The 21,763-nt window shown below is 33.5% G+C and overlaps 1 protein-coding gene across 1 annotated transcript in view; it reads left to right on the top strand.

Annotated features, from left to right (window-relative positions):
* The window catches only part of LOC149910043 (uncharacterized), a 234,439-nt gene that overhangs the window by 119,201 nt on the left and 93,475 nt on the right, over positions 1-21,763 (top strand). Inside the window, exon 3 of the mRNA XM_090110118.1 lies at positions 15,473-15,520. Within this exon, the coding sequence (XP_089966244.1) occupies positions 15,473-15,520 (48 nt within the window). The remainder of the gene's footprint in view (positions 1-15,472; positions 15,521-21,763) is intronic.

The raw sequence follows: 21,763 nt of genomic DNA, 5'->3' as shown, positions 1-21,763 counted from the left end.
GTTTGTGCACGCTAATCTCAGAAACGGCTTATCCGATTTAGATGCGATTTTCACAAATGTATTGTGGTAATCTTCATTTAACATTTAGTGTTTAATTCATGTCAATCGGTTCATAACTAAAAAAGTTATGACAATTTATAAGTAATCACGGCGAACATTTGCTAAGGCATTCTATTGTACACTGTACAGTGTACGATAAAACGCAATTTATCTGTTATACGCTACAGTTATTCTTTTACATGTCCAGATGATTATATCAAAATTCCCCAAGGGTTTGGGGGTAAGCTGAGGTAGGAGGGGGGGGGGTCAAATTAACATTATGGTTACTTCTAATAGGTAAATTTTCCACATAAAATGTCCTTTAAATTATGTCGTATTATATTTTTAACCCCCGACGCAAAAAGACGGGTGTTATGTGTTTGACTGCTATGTATTTATGTGTGTGTGTGTGTGTCTGTCTATGGCACCGTAGCTGGCTAACAGGTAAACCGAATTAGATGCGGCTTTTTTTTTGTTAGGCAGCTTATTTTCCGACGCTGGTTCTTAGATAAATTGTATCAAAATCGGTTCATCCACTTATTATACCTACATAGGGGTAAAAGTGGGAATGAAAAAAATGATATAATAATTTATTTTTAAAGATCGTCGGGAAGTTTATGAAATTATTTATTCCTTTTTCTATACACTTTTCTTGGTCTAAACGGTTTAGTTACGTGCTCCCTCTCTATCTCTTCAGCCTTTAGTTACGTGCGTGAGACAGGAAACATCTAATTTGGATTTGTTCCTGGATTTGATAAAAATTGAGTATCGATTAAGCTGATCAGTGGCTACACCATACATTATTAAAAACATCCATTTAAGAAAGGAAGGAAATAGAATTTGCTCCTCTCCCCCCCTGGTTCCTAAAAAATAATATGACATAATTTAAAAGAAATTTTACGTATAATTAGTTAGGCATTTCTTTTTTGATTTTCGATATTATATACTAATCATAATTTTTAATTACAATATTATGTAGTAACTATTTGGTATAGGTTAGGCATTTCATTTCTTGATTTTCTTTAATAAGTTGGTTGGTACGTAAGTTTTTTAGCTCAGTTTAGTAAGAAATTTTAATAACAATTCTTTTAATTATTTATGGTAGTACGTATTTACTCAATAATTGTATGTTAAGTACCTAGTAATTCAGCATGGGCGTAGCCACGGTGGGGCTGGGTGGGGCGCTTACCCTGGCTTTGATCTGGTAGGTACCAATTGTGAAGGGGAGTGGGCGTGGGCGTTGGCGTGGGCCTGGGAGTGGGCGTGGGAGTGGAAGCATGAAAATAAAAACAATTATTGTTGCCTCACCCTGAGCCCATGGTCATAGGTCCCATAGTCACTATTCCACGCGGACGAAGTCGCGGGCACAGCTAGTAGACAAATATAATCAGAAAGCTTTGAACTCCTAAGCTCAACCATAAAAGATAGACATTTATGATGTCAGGAGATATTTTTTATATAATATGGAGAACATTTCTTTCATACTTGATTTCTGTGTAGCTTTAACCCGTAGGTTGCACACGCGACGAAAGCTTAAAAATGGAGTTACTGCTCTGCTCACGAATATGAAAAATAATTGTACCAAGTTTCGTTTAAATCCGTCGAGTAGTTTTTGTTTCTATAACGGTTATACAGACAGACAGACGGACAAAAATTTTTGGCGTCAGTGTCGATCCCTAATCACCTCGTGATAGTTATTTAGGAAATATATTTCATGTACAGAATTGACCTCTACAGATTTAATATAAGTATATAAGTATACATATAATTAGATTCCAATTTCCATGTAACGTTAAATTCGACTATACAATAACTAACAGACAACGCAGGTTACTCTCGTTTCCGTAAGTTGAGGTGGCTACATATTCGGTCCTCATAACTTCACTTTTTGTGAACGAAACGACAGCGCGGTTTAATTCGATGCCAACACCATCAAAAAAAAGGAAATATTTTTAATTGTGAAAAAATATTATGATTTACACTATTAATACTATTTTAACATTAACACAAAATATAAGACTGTGAGTGAAAAATAAATCCAGCTAGTTTCACATCAAACTTATGTTTTTAATTAGGTATACGACATAAAAATATTATATTAATTACCAAGCAATAATCATACAGGTAAATACTGAACAAAAGTATTAACAGTCAAAGTATATTTTTACTATAAATGATGAAGGAATAATAATTATCAACGAACTAACCTTTTTGTATTATAAAGAATAGATAAAATTCGACCACTAAATAATGCTGGTTCGAGTCCCGCCTCGTTATCGAATTTTTAAAACACGAAGATTTTTAAAAATGTAACCAATGAACACAATCAATATTAGATTAACTGAAATGGTGTCTAGTTTGACTTAAAATAATAAACATCTACCCTCACTTTTAAAATTGTAGTATATTCACACGAATTATAAGCGCACCTTATAGGGAAGGGAAGATATGGGTTAAAGAGTTAAATAAATAAATAACATAATTATATTTAAATTATTAATTTTTAACATTGTGTTCAGTAGTGTTAACATGTAAATTGATTTGATTTTTACGAAATCTCATAGATGTCGCTGTTTCAAATTTGTATACTAATAAATTCATTAAACTGATTCTCTGCCCAAATTACGTAAATGACATAGTTTTTATTGTGTAAAGCTAGATAATAGCATGGCTTACCCGAAACTAACATTTAAACATGAGTCTTTAGATTGTACGCTGTCGTAATACACGGAATACGTAAGAAAAAAAAAAAGGTTCACAGCTCCTCCCCCGGAGGTGATAGCATGATAATATGTTTAAAAAAGCCTCACCCGACCTGTTAGTAATATTCATGCAAAATTTGAAGTCAATCTATGCAGTACTTTTCGAGATTAGCCTGGACAAACATACAGACAAACAGACAAACAGACAAACAGACAAACAGACAAAAATTCTAAAAACTATGTTTTTGGCTTCTATATCGATTATAGATCATGGATTATGTATTCTTTTAAAAAAATATTCAATGTACAGTTTTGACTTTCCTACGATTTTATTATATGTATAGATATTAAATGAACAATGTATTCAAGGTATTTAATTGGTTAAGGATTAATGCTGTATTGGTTAAAATCGCATCGAAAATTAGCCATTATTTGTCGTAAAAAGTAAATGACAAAAAAAAGTTATTGTGGGTTATCCATAAGAGATAGACATATACCACCGCGGACTTTTCTGTAGACCTTTTCAATGTGTATAATACTTAGTACATTATTTTGATAAAACTCGTAGGGTTCAGCCTGCGTTTGCAATTTAAGCGGGAAAAATGTAATTTTTTACGACATCACATTAGAAACCTCAAAAATAACAGTACTTCTCCACTATTTAATGGATGTTATTATACATATAAACCTTCCTCTTGAATCACTCTATCTATTAAAAAAAACCGCATCAAAATCCGTTGCGTAGTTTCAAAGATTTAAGCGTACAAAGGGACATAGGGACATAGGGACATAGGGACAGGGAAAGCGGCTTTGTTTTATACTATGTAGTGATATATTTTAATTGATGGAGTAATATAAGTAATGTTTAAATATTAGTTAATCCATAAGTGAAAGACATTGAATAGCTTCAATTGAAGATGTTTTACATGAATTGGCCTTTTTCCTTCATCTAAAATGCTCAACCCTTTTAATAACATAATTTTACATTGACTAATATGAAGCTATCTCTTCTCAAAAACATGTAAATTCTTCACTGGTCCAACACTATTGAAACTCAGTTAAAAATATGCATACATAACTGATTCCGTTCAGCATCTCAAAGATGAATAGTGAAGCTGAAAGGTATTGATTCAAATGGTGTAAGTGAGGTTTGGCGACTAATGGACTGCGCCTCGAAAAACCAGGCTTTTAGCGCACCTTTGTGGCGTAAACTGTATTCAGATTCTGGAACACGTTTCGTGTTTTGTAACCGTTTCTGTTAACAGATTTTAAAGATCTTTCGTTTGAGTATTTGATTCGTGAAATGTAACTTTACAAAATTTAGTTTATTTTCGAAATGACTCTTATAAATTTATGTAATGCTATCAACATAACAGCTTTTAACTGTGGATTTTAGATCCGTATCTTGTTCTTTGTTTCGTTGAAGTTAAAAAAACGTTATTTGGATGCAAATTACGTATTATATAATGATTATCACCGTGTACTATAGAAAAACACGATTTTCACCAACACATTCACACACAAGTATAATCTATGATTTGACGATACAAAACACAGCATCCAGGACAAACAATAACCTGCCGAAGAATAAATCTCAGCGACGTCAGATGGAGATTGAAACATAACTAGGTTTTACTGCGCCTCCGCCATGCGTTTATTTATATCTACTATCTAGTGAATTAGTTTGCTTTTGTTTCTGTTTTGTACTTGACGGTTGCATTCACTCGCGTGGGTTTGTAATATAACACGTTATTTGTACTATTTCGACGTGATTTCGACTCATGATTGATTCTAATTTGATTTCCAGAATAAACTAAACATTTGTTAACAAACTAAAAAATTATTTTATTCCTGTTTTTATATGAGGCCAATCAGAAAATATAAATATTGAAAAATGATATATCTGTTTGTAGTTTTGTAGAAAAATAACAAAGAGTTCTAATATGCAAAATCCAAATCAAAAACCTTCTGAAATCATTTCAACACACCACACAAAACGTAACACATATTCTTAATAGCTATACAAATATGCTATTTTAAACTGATAATAACATTAGCATATTAAGTTACAAGCGATACGGCAGCTCATTACCCCCGCCCCGTACCTGTTTGGCGTCACGCCAGCCCGCCGGCCCGCCAGCCCGACGTGACGACGTGACACCACTTTTATTGCATAGCGCGTGTTTATTCAACGAATATTGATGCATTTTCCAATACAGAGTCTTTTTATATAAATCAGTTGTACTACCTATGCTTGAATATGGTACCTCATGGCATAAGAATAAATACATTCTTTAAAACAAGTTGTATAGCAGAGATTGTGGCCGCTTTGTTGCAATATTTCTTAGTTTTAAATGAGTTTGTATTAGATTTTCTTGTAATTTTCTTCCTTTTTTGTAAATTGGTATTTTTAATCAATGAATAAATTCAATCAATGTTTTTTTTTTTTTTTTTAATTCGGGATTAGGCTGGCATTTGACGATCGCTTCGCCTGATGGAAAGCGACAATCGAGGTCTAGGATGGAGCATGCTGACCTAATAAGTGCCTATTCACTTTTTTTTTGAACAAGTCCAGATTATAATTATCGGGAAACACGGACGCCGGAAGGTTGTTCCATTCCTTGCTGGTTCGCACGAGAAAGGATGAAGCGTAACGCTTAGTGCGTATGGGTGGAATGTCGATGACAAAGGGGTGGAGACCAGCACGGCGTCGAGTCGCCCGGTGATAAAAGTGATGTTGTACGGTATGTGTATTTAAATGACCTTCATTAGGATATTTTGAAACCAAAAGCCTTCCTAGATCTCAGATACTAGAGTTATAACTTATACTATACACTAAACACTAAAACCAACTTTAAAGTTAGCCTCCAGCTAATTTGGAACTAGGATATAGCGTATAAATTATTACTCCAGGCCATCTATCTGCATACCAAATCTCAACCAATATGATTCATTAGTTTGTGTGAAAGATCAACAAACACCTTCATAATTTCATATACAATATTTCAAAAAATATTATTATTTCTATAACAATGCTATAAAACAAAATATCAAAATCAACTTAAAAAAAGTTTTTTTTTATTACATTAAATATATTAATATCGCTACTTACACCAACACTTGCCAATTTATTCATACAGCATTCATTCAATGTTTAGTGCTGAACAAAGTTTAAAAACCCCACCCTGAAAACATTTCATCAAAAATGAATCCCGAACGTCGCCGAACTTTTCGCATCCTACGTAAAACATGAAATTTTTACAGACAAGCTACTAACTTGTAATTAAGATTTTGTAACAAGATTCTTTCGAGTATCTTGTCACGTAGATCGTCACGCTCTGAGGGTGAGCTTCCCAATCTCGAGAATCAAGAGTTAAAATTAAAACTAATTTAATACTAAGTTATGCCTGAGTTTAGCCGGAGTTAGCCGAGATCTTAGATAGTTTATGTTGAACTGGTGTCTCGCAGCTAACCATATCTTTTAAGTTCCAAATTCCTGCTTGACGTATGTCCCCTAACTTATAATTTGCTTAAGTTCAGAGTTTCGCGCTGGAAAACAAGGGAACTTTAATTTATTGCCGCCGCCGTGCGGTTTCCGAAATTAATACTTGAATTCTTATTGCATTTTATTTTGCACTTGCTTTGCATCGTGTCTCCTTACATATTATAGTATTTTGTTTTTAATATGAGAACATCTAAACCTTAACATGATAATTTTCGTAATCTAAACGGTACGAATAAAACTCCCTAAATTAGTGAAGCAAATACGAATGAAATAAAAGTATACGAATTTAATAGTATTGCTGTAAATTGCAAATAGAAAAGATTTTGATTTAAACATGTCTAAATCAGGTTTTAAATCCAGTTAACTTTATATTCTTGTTAGGTATCAATTCAATATGATATAATATAACAGATAATGGTGGGTCTAGGACTATAAAACCTTATTATGGATCGTAAATGAAGCTCGTAATTATTACGAGATTTGATGACTTAACACTTTTGTGTCACTTTTATTGTATTTATGAGCGAGTTCGTTATTTCCTCAATTTTAATAACTTTGAATTGGAATTGGCTTTAATAATGTTTTATATGATTTTGATCTGTATTGAGATAAAGTAATATTGCTCTGAACAATTTTTATTATTGAGATAGATAAAAAGGAAACAGTAAATGGGCATAGCTTGGGAACGACTGGAACTATTTGGTTATTTATTATTTATTAAAATTGATACATAGGTATTTATTCGAGTAGATATTCATCATGTTAGCGTCAGAATAGGCAAGTAACTATTGCCTACATTTGTATCTTTAAAAGTCCGTGAATATAGAAAAGTAATGTGGATTTATTCATTTATATAAACGCTTTACGAGATTTACATTAGCGGGTACTCCAGTGTTGCTGGAAAAAGTCTTACAAAAGATTTAAATTTTCGCAACACTGGGTGAATTTTTCTCAGTCTTTTGTTCAAAGAAAGTTTTTTGTCGAAAGTGTTAGAAGTGGGTTATTCCGGGGCTTAAGTTACTCTCTCAGGTATTTACCTTACTCAAGGGTTAGACCTACTTCTGAGATTCATTTATATACTGTGGCCTATAAAGTTCTTAAGGTAAAAAAGAGAGAACGAAATATTATAACATTTTAAAATTTATCTTTATTAATCTTCTTATATATAAAAATGAATCGCAAAATGTGTTGGTAAGCGCATAACTCGAGAACGGCTGAACCGATTTCGATAATTCTTTTTTTATTATATTCCTTGAAGTACGAGGATGGTTTATATGTAGAGAAAACGTAAATATGTACCACGGGCGAAGCCGGGGCGGGCCGCTAGTAATTTAATAAAAACAATTAGCGATACGGTCTTCAATAGCTTTTAATTATTACATTTCTAATTGAGCTTTATTTGTATTCTTTAACGGTTCAATTTAATTGAAAATAACTTTGAAATTATCGTTGTCGTATTTACTATTTCAAACTAATAGAGTTCCTTTTCAGACTTCCTTCATTTAAGTTAAACTCAAGTAATTCCCAACGGAAAAATAAAATCATCTATACTGTAATGTAAGTTAATGGAGAATAAATGTAACAAAAATGAAAGAAGCTCTCAAATAATTTCGCAAAACAAAATCTTTTGTTATAAAGTAAAACAATAGTAAGAGTTCTCGGATGTTCGTTGATTTTAATAAAGAAAGCAATGACACTCGAAGGGAATTTTCATCAAGATCGCGGAATATCAAGTGACTAAGATATTGTAAACTCTTTACAGTATCAAATTATATACCGAAAATGTCGAGTGGTTTAATTAATTCGACATTTTTATTACAGTTTACAGTTTAAAATGAGTTGAACGTATTTTTATGAGTAATTAATAATTATGTTTATCTTTTGTAAGTATTTTACTTGTAGATGTAAGTTTTACACGAGACCTAGAGGATTTAAATTCTTTGCCATTGTAGCGCTTTGTCTTTCATGGTGTTAGGTATTCCTAGATATTAATTTGTATGTACTTAAGTTTGTTCCTGGAGTTAAAATTAAATAAGCTGAAAAAATATAATCTGGACATTGATAATAAAGATCATTTTTTCTTCCAACAACTTGTTTCCAAAATATAAAACCCCGATCCATCGAAGTGCAATCACTGCCAAAATCTAAAGGCATTGTAAATCGCGTTCACTTTAATAATAAAGTAGTGAGAAATCAAATCGGTGGCACCGAATCAAACATTTATAACGTTTGGCGGCGTGCCACGTTCGTTGTGTAACCGGGATTATGCATCTTGCAGTTTTGATCGCAATGAGGACGAATGTGTGGTGTCCCCGACGCATTTGAGACAGTTTTGTAGTGAATGAGGATGAATGTGTGGAGTCCCCGAAGCATTTGGGACTATTATTCACACGGAATATGACTTGTAAGTTTTTAATGCGAATGTGTTTAATGTGATATTTACGTATGCGGTGTATGTTAGAACTTGACATATTTACGGTACACTAAAGTTTTCAAAACGAGTTTATCACACAATTTTAGTATATTTTAGTTAATGTTAATCATTATTCAGACTAGATTATATCCGCCATATTCCTTCATTATATATCAATTTGTTTTTCTTGTCTCTTTGTATCATGAATACGTAATGAAGTTATAAAAAAATAGAACATTTATAGTCGTGAACTTTTTCATTTCATCAAACAATAGTAGCCTAGGATGCTATTAAAAAAGGTAAATACATCCAATATACAGAATTCCGCAATCGTGAAACATTAATAAATTCCGTTATTTAAAACAATATTAAAAATTAAAAAGAATAATAACCGAAAGTACGAGGTCCGCCCACGCCGCCCGCCGCCCGCCGCCCGCCGCCCGCCGCCCGGCGCCCGCCCAATATGCCTGGATATTATTTTATTAAAATCTTCGCAGGTACGGACGCTCCGGAAATATGAAATAGCTCTACATTCTCTTTGCTTAATATTCACTCTTTGACCTGTTCAATCGTTTGTTCAGGGTTAATTACGATTAATTTCAGGGTTAATTACGGTTAATTACGATTTTATTCATATAACATATTTACATTGTTCCGTGGCTTATTCCTTTATTTTAACTCATGTCTCTTTCAGATAATGTAGTTCTGATTCTTATTTTTAATTTTTCTGTCACGTTATAGGGTTTCGCTGAAAAATATTTCACCAAACAAGGTTATTTGGTATTAGTATTGGTACATAGAGCAATCTAAGATATTTCTGATTAACTTTGTTGAACACACACTACTGAAACACTCATATTTTAACTTAAATAACTAATAACTATATAAAAGTTCAAACCTCAAAATACACACGCTTCCACAAAATGCATAAAACTATTTTATAACTACCGGAAAATTGTTATTCCCGAACTAAACTAAGAAACACTCAAATATATTTCTAGCAACTAAATAGTGATGTGCATAATTTATCGAGCATTAAAGTGGACCATAAATATCGTATATGTGCAATCATGCAATGTAGTATAATTCTGTGCGGAATTGGAGATATTACTGCGCGATGGTGTTTATAATGCTCTCGACGGTCGTCTTCACTTGCGTATGTGTGTGTGAGGATAATAATTGCTTATTGCATTTCGGTATGTAAATCTTGTAGTTTGTACTTTTATGACTTATGTGTATGTGGGGAGTGGAGTAGTAAGCTAATATGAAAATTAGTTTAAGACATTATTAAGCAAATAGGTGTGTATAATTTTGATAAACAAACTTTATTGTATAGTTTATTGACTATAAAAATAGATTATACAGAGGTTAATTATTTCAATTTAACTTTTTAACAAATTATAAACTTACTATACCTTCTAGCTACACATGTGCCAATATATAAGCTGATTAGGGTAAATAAAAATCTCCATCTTTTCTTCTTAACCTCTAACTCTAACATTTGCTATAAAGCTTATAGATCTTTACCTACAGTTAAATCCTCGAAGCCAAATAGATTCAATATCGATTACAATAAATGTGAAATATTTATTACGTTTTTAGTTATCCGATGTTGAAATAGTTATCTTGGTCAGTCACGACTGCCGCTGAACGACGTCAAAAAGCCGCTGTAACAGAAAGCAATACAAATCGCTCTCTTTGTTTGCGAAATGAATGCAAATTATAAGCTAAAATATTCGGACAGCCAACAAAAGGCAATAAGGCAATCAAACGAAGCGTCGATATCGATAACTCACCGCGAACGTCACTATAAATCAGCGCGCTCTCCGCAGATAGTGATGCCCACGCTGCAAACAGATTGTCGATGAATATTCTAATCTTGATACATATAAATGAGTTTCCCAGTTAGGCGCATTTAGCTGCTTTTAAAATTTACAATTATAAATATCTACTCTTACTTCTAAATTCTGAAACAGAACTGTTTTGCATTTAACACCGAACAAAACAAAGGCATTTATAAAAATGTCTACAAAATAGAATAGATAGGAAGATGTTTATACAGATTTATAAATATTGATCCGATTGGGCTGAAGTTTGTGAGTCATATACATTAAGACTGGATTTACAAATCTAAGCTTCTTTTGAACTTCGGAGCAATCACGCAAACCCGCAGGTAAAAGCTAATTCCCACCATTAACCGCACTGCAATATTGAACGTCATTTATTTTTATAATAAACACGAGTTCAGTTGACATCCACTCCACTGTAACAGAATTCAATAAAACAAACTATTTGTATTATTTTTGACATGTAAATACACAGGAGATATTTGTGTTCCAATGTTCAGACTCTTGCTTGTTTTTATGAGACTTTTTTTAACAATTCAATTATTTGACTTCATATTTTTACCAATTACGTAAGGCACTCTACACTGCAATGTGCAGTTGTTAACAAAACCATTATTATATCATAGAGTGATAAAATTTTCCCATAAAAGTTGTAATTTGTAACAAACTTCCCTCTGTAAGAAACTATGTTTTCTTTTATAGAATTATTCCTCGTTACTTCGTACATCAGTGCAAAAGAGTATTGAATTTATCTGGAAAATATCAAATAATTTACAAATAAGTATAATAATTTTCATAGGTGAAGCATAACGAATATTGACGAAAGTTGATTGTATATTTTCATATTTATATACATCGTAAATAAATATGAAAATATACAAAACGATATGACACTACAAACACAAAGACGTGACTCGAACCGTTCCATGCATTTGTCAACCAAACAAAGATGAACTCCGAAAAGCAATTTAGCGTCTTGCATATTCGGATCCCGTATCGAGCTATCACAAGCACGTCTAACTCAAATATGAGATCGGTTTAAATTGCGGCTGTAGTGTGAAATTTTTTGCATTAGTGTGGCCCCGTCTGCCGCAGCGCTGTCAACTCGCACGCGGTTGTGACGTTTGCTTTGTGACGTTTAGGATATGTTGTCTTTGGAATGCCGAATGTGTACAACTTTCTGCCGCTTAAATATCGAGGTTTGTGCCGATACTTATCGGATCGACTTTCCGAATCGATGCTTTACTATTTCATTAACTGTTATAAAATCTGTCATGAATAAAAAAAATGAGTTAAGGAATGACGATTATTCTCTGATATTTTTAGTTGTATATTTTCCTAGTTATATATGCAGGCGACAAATAGACCAACTATTTATTACAATATTGAATACGTAAGCTACATTTTCAATATTATAACCGAATTAAGCTAAAGCATATCACCACGGATATAGTTATTCCGTGACGGGAGAGGATTAAAAACGTTAACATGCAAATTGAACCTTAACCCGTCTGTCAGAGGGTGCATATTGTAGTGGCGCTGTCAATACGTCGCACTCCGGAGGTTGACAGCTGGATGTCGGCGGGATCCAAACTGAGTTAATATCATCGTTGTCTTTGGGAAGTGAAATGTGAGCAAATATATGTGCTAATTATTATATTAACGCCAATTTTAAATTCGCTATTTTCGATAACGTTATTTTAGTCAAAGAATTTGCTTATTGTATTGTAATTTGTAGGTATGAATGAAAATAAATTTGTTTGAATGCTTTTCAATAGCGTAACAATTACGAACAGAACAAGATAATATGAATATATTTTCTGTATCAGTTATAAAAGTAACAACAAATTCACTTTTAATAGAAACCGATTGTCGAATGAAAGTCCAATTTATTTTACAAAATTCATGGGAATATTATTTGTATTTCATCTAATTAATTATAATTTCAAACTCTCGTTATTAAATTCACTAATTAACCAACTTTATAATAATAGTGAATTGTGTTGTGATGCACAGTGCACACTAACCCTAAACATATTTTGATATTTCTCTATTTTGAATTTAAAAACTAGTTTTTATCTGGCTGAATTCTGCTTTTAATTTCTCCGAAAATTCTGCCGCGTAATTATAAAACCGAAATCGTATATTAAAACCTGAAAGAGTTCATTACATTACTGTTTATTCTCTTTCAGGTTCAACAGCAAGTTCACACCTGCTCGGTAATAAAAATAAATTCTTGTAATGTTTTTAAAGTGTTTTGATATTTCTTTTGGATCGTTAAGTAAGATCTTTATTTTTTAGTTGTCAGGCATTTTGTGCCGCGTGTATGGACGCGTGTCTGAAAATGTATGCTTAAAGAGCTCAGAAGAACTGTATGATCCTAGGTTTTATTAAAGTATTTTTTTACCCTGTATGTATTTGAATATGAATAGTAGATAATATAGCAGTTTGAATGTCGTCTACTTTATTAGAAACTTATTTCTAGGAAATTCGTAACGTATCGGTAGATAGAATATAGTCTGTACCTACACATAGCCAAACATTGTTAGAACAATGAATATCACCATGATATATTATACCTTCACGACTTCAACGCACTGTTATTAATTTCTACCCCAAAATTCCAGAACTGTTCGATTATTGTTGCAAAGGATGGAAGTCCCAAGCACGTTGTAATATACCGTCTGGTCCCGACGATCGTCAGTCCCCTGCAATACATCGCTCTTTATGTTCCCAAATCAAAACGTGTACGCAGTGTTCTCCATATTCATGTAGCTATGTACGACGTTCACAGAGATTGAACGGATCTCTGTCTATAAGATTTCGCTTTGACAATAAGGTGTGGTAGATGGTCTAACTCAATAGTAATTGGCGGTGAACAAAGGGCGGTCAAAGCCAGCTTTGCCTAATAGTGGTACGGGCGTATTTAGAAAGGGGTTAGTTTAGGTATTTTCTGTCACGGCCACGTACGTGCCGCCCCCTTTGTGCTGAACCGGTCTAGGCTAGCAAATTATTTCATATACTACGTGACTTATGTTTGTGGAATGAAATTAGTCAACGCTTTCAGAAACAAACTTGTTATAGCGGTTATCCTTAATTTATTTGTATCGTAATTATTGTTTTCATTGTTAATCCTGTAATAGTATTTGATAGTTTAATTAAAGATGAATAAGATTGAGTTTGATAGTAAAATATTGCAATTAATAATACATATTTACATACAGTGGTAATAATATTGAAATGTTGGTAATATCACAGAATAATAACTAGTAGCTAGCTAATAATAATGGTAATATCGACAAAATTGCGCATAATAAAGCATTTTCTTCTATGCCTTATAATAGCTGCCTTTGACTCATAAGAAATAAGTGGCTCTTTGTGTACATTGTTAGTATAAAAGATATTAAACAAAAGGTTTCAAAGTGAAGGTTAGGCCAACATTAGTGAAGCAATGACAGGCGAGGTGATTAGTGCGAGAGCTCTCTGGCTGCTGTTAAACATTTAACATACGCTAACAAGATGGGTTTTGAGAACAAAATAAGAATTCTTAAATAGCTCCCAAACGGAATATGTAAGAAGGTAATCATTTCATAAGATAAACGTAGCATCTGGGTTATTATAATTTAAGTATGTAGTTAAAGTAAGACGTATTATATTTTAGTTTATGAACTAAAAAGCTAAAAGATATATGGTATCAACTTAAAAACTTCAATAGTAACTTTATTTTCTTTCGAAAGTGTTCTAAAAACTAGGTATACAAAAAAGAACACAGTTTGTTCGTCAAACCCGCACCCGCATCTTTCACTCAACCATACAAATCGCCCCACGATCTGCTATATTCTCATAAAAAAAAACATTTTTAACGATATTTAACACTAGGTTATTTGTAAGCGTGTAAGTGAGCAGCCATGACACTCCCCTGGCGCCCGGCGCTGCGCGGACAATATCCGAATATTAACCGGGACAGCTGTTTGCAAACATAATAAAAACTTTTCTACGACGTGATACGGGAATTTTTACCGAAACAACTCGCCACAATATTATATTAAACAATGCAACAAGAAAATCTTGGCGCATTTACTGTTTCGCTGAAATTTAACTTCTGGATAAAATTAAACATTTGTTTTAGACTCGTTCTACTTATAAAATGGAATCTATATACATTATAGTCGCAGTTTAAAAATAGCATTTATTCCGAGATCTATACTATATTTCTATAATGATACCTTTTACTTACACAAAACCACATTTAAAAGTCAATCAAGCAAAGCCAAGTTGATCCTGCATTAGTGAGACTGGCAGCTTGTTGAAGTCATCTAATACCCTCATATTATAGACCTTATCTATGCTGCTTGGAGCTTGCTGCTCTATTATAGTTTGTATTCACCACGTATTCACATATGTAACTGTCAGCTCGATAAAATATAAGCAGAACAATTAGTGTCGAAGTAGAATAATTGAAGTGAATTACTTGTTAAAATGTTGTTTATGTTTTATTAATACAACAAAACAATCCAATAACAGGATGTACGTTGTTTACTCTATCGAATACAATATGTACAGTTCTTATCAAATGTTTATTCAATACAATTTTTAATATATATTTGTTACGTACCACAAAATTCACGTGTATAATATTATATCATTTCTAAATTCATACCAAAATCCGCATTATGTATTGTACGTCTTGGAGAGCGGCATCCTCCGCTGACCTAAATGTACATGAGTGGCTGTCAGGTCCAAATAGACTCGGCATATCGCATCCTTATTTGAACGCAGGTGTGTCCGCCTCACGCCGCCGAGCGGAACCCTGCCCGTCTGATGAATATGCATGTCGATGCTCGCAAAAGTACGGTTTGTTCGACGGTAATCCAATTCCAAGCATCCCACAACGACTCCACCATACAATGTACCGTCCAAAATAAACAAGCCGTAACCGATATTAAAGCCCCATTCTTTGTTACAGAAGACTGACGCAGACAACCTACAAACAAATATTTCCACAAACGAAACGGTGAGTACGATTTTATTCAAGCAAATTCCATCGATAGCATATTTCAACCGAATTCTAATAAAACGCTTTATACGACGGCGGAATCTCAAAGAAAAATCTGCGACTCAATTATTACTATTTCGCCCTCGAGATTCCCTTTGTTTTACGAGCATACCTAACTTTTGCCTACTGACTCATAAAACTAGGGGCCATATCGCGCCATCTGCCTGCTCGTGCCGGAATCACTCAAAGCAAAATTACGAAATCTCGAAGGGGACAGTTTTCATAAAAGCCGCTTCGGATTCCGAAGAATAAAATTCCTCAGCGATTTCGAGCCGCCGGTCAGAGACGTCTAATTACGGAACACAGCTCTGTTGGGTATTTTGTCAATCGCAAACCTTTGATTCCTTACTTTTGTTTCTATCAAACGTCTTAAAACTTTTGAGGTGTAATAAAAGGCTCCATTCTCTGCGTTAATAGCCTTTCGGTCACGCAATCCGCGAATATTAAACTGTGAAACAAAAGAAAGGTCGGAATAATATTTAGGAACGCACTCAAACATCGGAAATGGCGGGGATAAATTCAGGCTTTTCCGCTTTTTTTTCGGACAAACTTTGAAGCTTTCCTTCCAGAGTTCGTAACGCTAAGTTCACGCTTCGCCGTTGTCTCGTTGAATTTATTATAATAATTTCCTTCAGATTATTCGTGGGACAGTGGACTGATCCGCAACTTTGTGTTTTTGTTTAGAAAACAATGTAATTCCTTCCCGTGTTTTATTATTATTCATGACAATCTCAAGAATGCCTGTTTCGATCTTTATTTTCTTTATTGCATATTTCTTGTAGTATGAGCAACATAAGATGGCAAAACCCAACGATTACAGAATATAATCTGTATCCTCTTTACCATAAGACGAACAAATGATAACCATTTACTTAAATATTACAATCATGTCAACCCAGCAAGTCATTAAAGTCGAACTGCATAGTTAGTATCACTATCCAGTGTTGAGTTTGAACAATAATTCATTAACAGTAACTATTAATCACTTACAATCTAAATTGAGTAAGGAAAAACAAATTAAAATAACCCGAGTAATGAAATTGATACAAAAAGATCATTTATCAGCGACGTCTTCGAAGCAAAAGTAAAACGACTTTGATAAATTGTCTCACATTTTAAACTTACTATAGATATCACAATTACAACGAGTGAAGCAGGGTTGAAAAGCATTCTTACCGTGTGTTCTGTCTGAAGTACCCTTTCTACTGGCCGTGTGCGCCCGGGTTTTAAATTCCAAGATTTTATCTAAGGTGCTAGCAGCATGTAATTTGCGAGCGTGTTTTTGTATTAATACTTAAGCGGGAGTACTAGTTCTAAAGATTAGTTTAAGCAGGTTTAAGGAGAGTGGAGGTGAATTTTCGCTTAAAACATTTTCGTCAGGATTTAATTACAAGTTTATAAATTTACTAAAGATAACGAAAAATTGTGTATAGTAGTCGTTCTAAATTGAGATCAGAAACGGTGTTTGAGAAGCTTATTAACTGAATTCCATTATAGTGTCTTATATTTATAAAATTAAAGCCAGATCAAATGGTGTGTATGAGATGATACCAGGCTCTTTTTTTACATTTGCAATTGGAATTTTTTTATAATGATGTGAGGGAAATAATTTAGTGTTCCATTTATTTGCAATCAGCTTGAGGTATTCAGACTCAACCGATTCACCCGCCGGCTTTTGACACGCGCTAACGATGTATCCGTATGACACTGTATTGATTTTTGTATTTAATTACATGATTTGTTAACACTTGAAAAGTATAAGCGAATGTATTCCACATTCGCTTATAATATTGATTCTGTACGTGAAGGTATTTGACCCTAATCAATCTAATTACGATTTTATTTTAAACTTTGTCAATTCGATAAAGAATTAAACGTTTTACATGTACTCAAACCACAGAATACATATAGTAGCTAAACGCTACAGTACGGACACTCTCCGCCTCCCGCCAAAATTAAACATTTACCTCACCCCGCGCGATCGTCCACATTTTTATGCAAGGACAATACGCAACGAAGATTGACAACATTAATCAAATTGACTTAAAGTAATTTTATTATTTTGGATTTGTGATTATCGTTTTTCGTAGAAAATGGTTAGATATTGTGCTGTTTACGGATGTATTTCATCAGAAAAACGCGAATTTTTTTTTTACGATACTCACAAAATAATGTGCCAACCATAAAGCGTTAACACACACATTTGCAGTCTCTACAGTGTGACTGTCAAAACGATAATTTTGTATGGAGTGTCCGGGGTGTGCTCAAACTACTACAGCTCATTTTATAAAAAAAAACGCAAATTCTTTAAATTAACCTTAAAACCAGATCCCTACGCACACTAGTTCTCACCAAATCTCACACAGGGTATTGATACCACTTTACCTATCTAGCACTTTCTTTGCCCTTTTTCAAATATGTGAAACATCTATCTTTTTCTTAATTAGGAGATTAAAATATCTAAGCGGCTTAAAGATGAAACGAATTGAACACATGTATAGAACTATCGGCGAGGTCGCAGGTTCAGATACAGCTATCTGTCGGCAATTTGTCTCAGTTATTTATCGCTTGCAATTAAACTTATCTACACATTAATGTCCTTTGTAATTCATTTGTCCTTTGTTTTTTAACTTTCTATGGACGATTTATTAAGATATCTCTAGATTGACAAAGAATGATAGAAGATTTATGTTTTTATTTTTAGTAGGGAGTGATAAAATTAGGCCAAGGGTTAAGTCTATACGTAATAAAACATGTTGATGAGTATTTATCAATTTAACGAAATAAATATTGAATAATGAGTACATACAACATAAAACAACGAATGCGCAACGGCATAAAAACAGTAAAGTTTTACATTCAGCGAAAACTAAAACTGCGCGTTCCTCAAATTCCACTTGAAACTAAAAAACACTAATTTATATCCGTGTAACAGTAACTTGGCTACATCACGTCGAATGTACACACATGCATTAGCTGTATAAAACGCTAAAGATATTGTTTTCCAAAGAGCGCACTTAAATTCACAAACAGACTTTCTTCCCCGCGGGGGGACGGTCCCCGGTTCCCCAGCGGGTCGGGGGGCGCGCGGGGGCGGGGGGACCACCAGCTGTTCGCTGCTCTCAGATTACTCGTTGATAGTTAAGAATGGTTAAGCATTAAATGTTTGCGATGCTCCAGTAATACAAGAATTGTCGTTATTTTTACCCCGAGCTTGTTTCTATCGCATTTTTAAAGCAAAATGAATGTTTCTTTTTTTTCTGCGGAATTATTTTCGCTGTGCTCTTGTTTTACGGTCAGAAGTTTAGCAGGAAATTAATCTTTTCGATGCACAGTCTTGTACGGAATTGATTATGAGAGCGGTTTGCTAAAAATACAATTAAGCAGTGAATATTCTTATTTCAAATTGTTGAAAATATGTTCTTAAATTTATGTGTTCGTTTCAAACCTTTATTCTTTTAAATACTATGTTTTTTTTATCTCAATTTGATAAATAACACACTACTCACAAAGGCAAAGTATTACTATTGAAAGACTAATAAATAAGCAGCTAAACAACAGCAGATAAAGTCCCCATTTTTCGTAATCAGCAAAGGGTATCCACTTAAACACTCTTCAATCCAAAGTAAAAGGCTCATTACGCAGTGAGCGATCGTATATCGCCTAAACTTACAATCGTAGGGGACAATCGAAGGTTCAAATTGACCATAAAAATGTCCCCGTCCCTTCATTAGGCCCTGGATCTGTCCCCTGCCGTTCCTAACTAACGCCAGACCCGCTTCTGGGGCACAGACTAATATTTATGTAGAGTTTGGGTTTTTGATTGTCAACAAACGTATCGTAGTAGTTATAAATGTATTGCACATGATTATATTTTGTGAATGTTTGTTATGAAGAAGAATGATATATTTATTAAAAAATATATATTACATATAACAAAAGAGAAAATAAAATCGAAGAATGCCTAATATTGACGAGTATTTTGATTGATTCGATATTGTTAATAATATATGAAATATATAAAATAATCGTGTCACAATGTTAGTCTGCATACTCCTCCGAAACGGGTGGACCGATTCTCATGAAATTTTCTGTGCATATCGGGTAAGTCTGAGAATCGGCCAACATCTATTTTTCATATTATGTACCACGGGCGAAGCCGGGGCGGGCCGCTAGTATGAAATAAAATCTACAACATAAAATTCTAAACGAGGTTATATGAAACTTGTACGCGTGTAACGGAAACTTTACACCAATTTGTAGTCAATCTAATTCCTCGCAATTCCTATAATATAAAGCCGTAAGAAATGCGTCTATCCCCTGAGTGCTCTGTACCAAATCGCTGGGGATTCTGCATCTGTCGATGTTCCCTCAGCCTGCCCCTTCTGCTCTGCCGCATACTGGCCTTTAAATTATACATCAAGTGACGTATTAAAATATCTTGTGTGGGGTTCGCATTTCTTTACATTTCCTTGTTTTGTGTTACTATGTACTTAGTTATACATTATTTTAAAATTTAAATATACTGCTACTACTTCCACATTTTGGTTAGTGACCCATACAAATTTGAAACAGACGTAAATTATTTCCTTAAAAATATTTGTTGATTAGGTCATTCATTTCTTATTATAAGCAAAGCGTTAGTAAGCTACAGCTAACTCTTCTTTTCTTCAAATGTATTTTACATATACATCAAAAACACAAAAGTACCTAAAGGTAACAGTATTACTGCAATTTCGATAACAGACATCGTAACATAAATCTATACGTACATCAAACCCCATACCCATATGCAAACATCAAAGACTACAAAAATCAATACAAGTTTTCACTTTAGGCACATAACAATAAAAGTAAAACAGTAGCATTCCGTACATCCCAAGGGAGAAGACAGGGGAGTGCATTCTTGGGACCCTCGCCATCAGTCCCCTGTACCTGCATATTGCGTAATTGTACGATCCAACACACAAACTTGTGTATAATTGCTCGTTACTTGGAGGGATTAACTCACAAAGAACTCGTTATTGGTTCACCTATTTGTGATAATTTGTTAAACAATATAACTATAATATAACTTCAGAAAGCAAGTAGATAGCTTTTTAATATTTTTAATATTTTTTCAATTTTTTTCAAAATCAAACGATAAGATAGATATTTCGATCAATCGTTAGAATATTACGTTTCGTTTTCGTTTCCCTCATTTATTTCAACTATTTCACTGTTAAATCTTAACCTTAGATATAATTGTGTTTTCATCTAGACATAACGGTTAAAATTTCAGCTTTTTGTAGCAAATTGTACAATACACGAAATCAATAGGTATGTTGTTCTATTTATACATGTGGTATGAGTTTCATATACCATGCACCCCAAAGTAGTCCAAAAACGTTGATTAACAATTCCTTAACCCTTATATTACATAATCAAGAAATAAGAAGGCAATATTTCCCGCATACAATAGCAATAAACCCTTATTTGACCAGTTGCCAATCGCCATGGGGCTAGCTTCCCCTTATTTTGAGTTAAGATTTGCGTTAAGCTCCAAGCAGCTGCCCCTTAATGGATTGTTAATATTTACCAACTTTAATGCATGTTCAATTTTCTTGGATCTTTAATGAATGGGGCTTGCAATTTTTATTTATTATGCAAAATGTTTTATTAGATACAGTGTGTAGATAATATTGCGATTTAAATGTTATACATTTTTAAGACAATATTATTTTTTAAATAAGGAATTACGTAAGTCATAAAATATGTATAACAACTTAACTTAAATATGTCAAAAATATTGAAGTACCTATGAATTATCTGCTTTCACCACTAACAGGCAGTGAAAACCGCATTCTTAATTCTTCTTTAAAGTTTTTATAAGCAGGCCAATCTAAACGCAACATAAATAAATCAGGGAAAACAATCACATTCTATATATTATGTTCTCCAAATTCAATCAATCGTATCAATAATTGAAACAACAGTTACGTAACACAAGCATTGATTGATGAAAATCAAAACATTGTATTACAAAACTCTTGAATAATATACGCGAGTCGGATTTTGAAACACACAGTGTAGACAGGGTCTTTGATCGCGTTGTTATTGTATTGTAACACGTGCGTGTGCCCGCGCCCTAACGCGTAAACACGGTATCTGCGGTCTGTCAGTTCGGTTACTTTTATGTATGTATAGTTCAATGAATTTAAA

The sequence above is a fragment of the Colias eurytheme genome, chromosome 2 (assembly GCF_061535395.1).
Source record: "Colias eurytheme isolate Ceu_HAF_F1 chromosome 2, ilColEury1 Martin Lab GWU primary, whole genome shotgun sequence".
In the NCBI taxonomy this organism is placed as follows: domain Eukaryota; kingdom Metazoa; phylum Arthropoda; class Insecta; order Lepidoptera; family Pieridae; genus Colias; species Colias eurytheme.
Note: the sequence above shows the minus strand (reverse complement) of the source record. Positions and strands in the feature narration are given on the sequence as shown.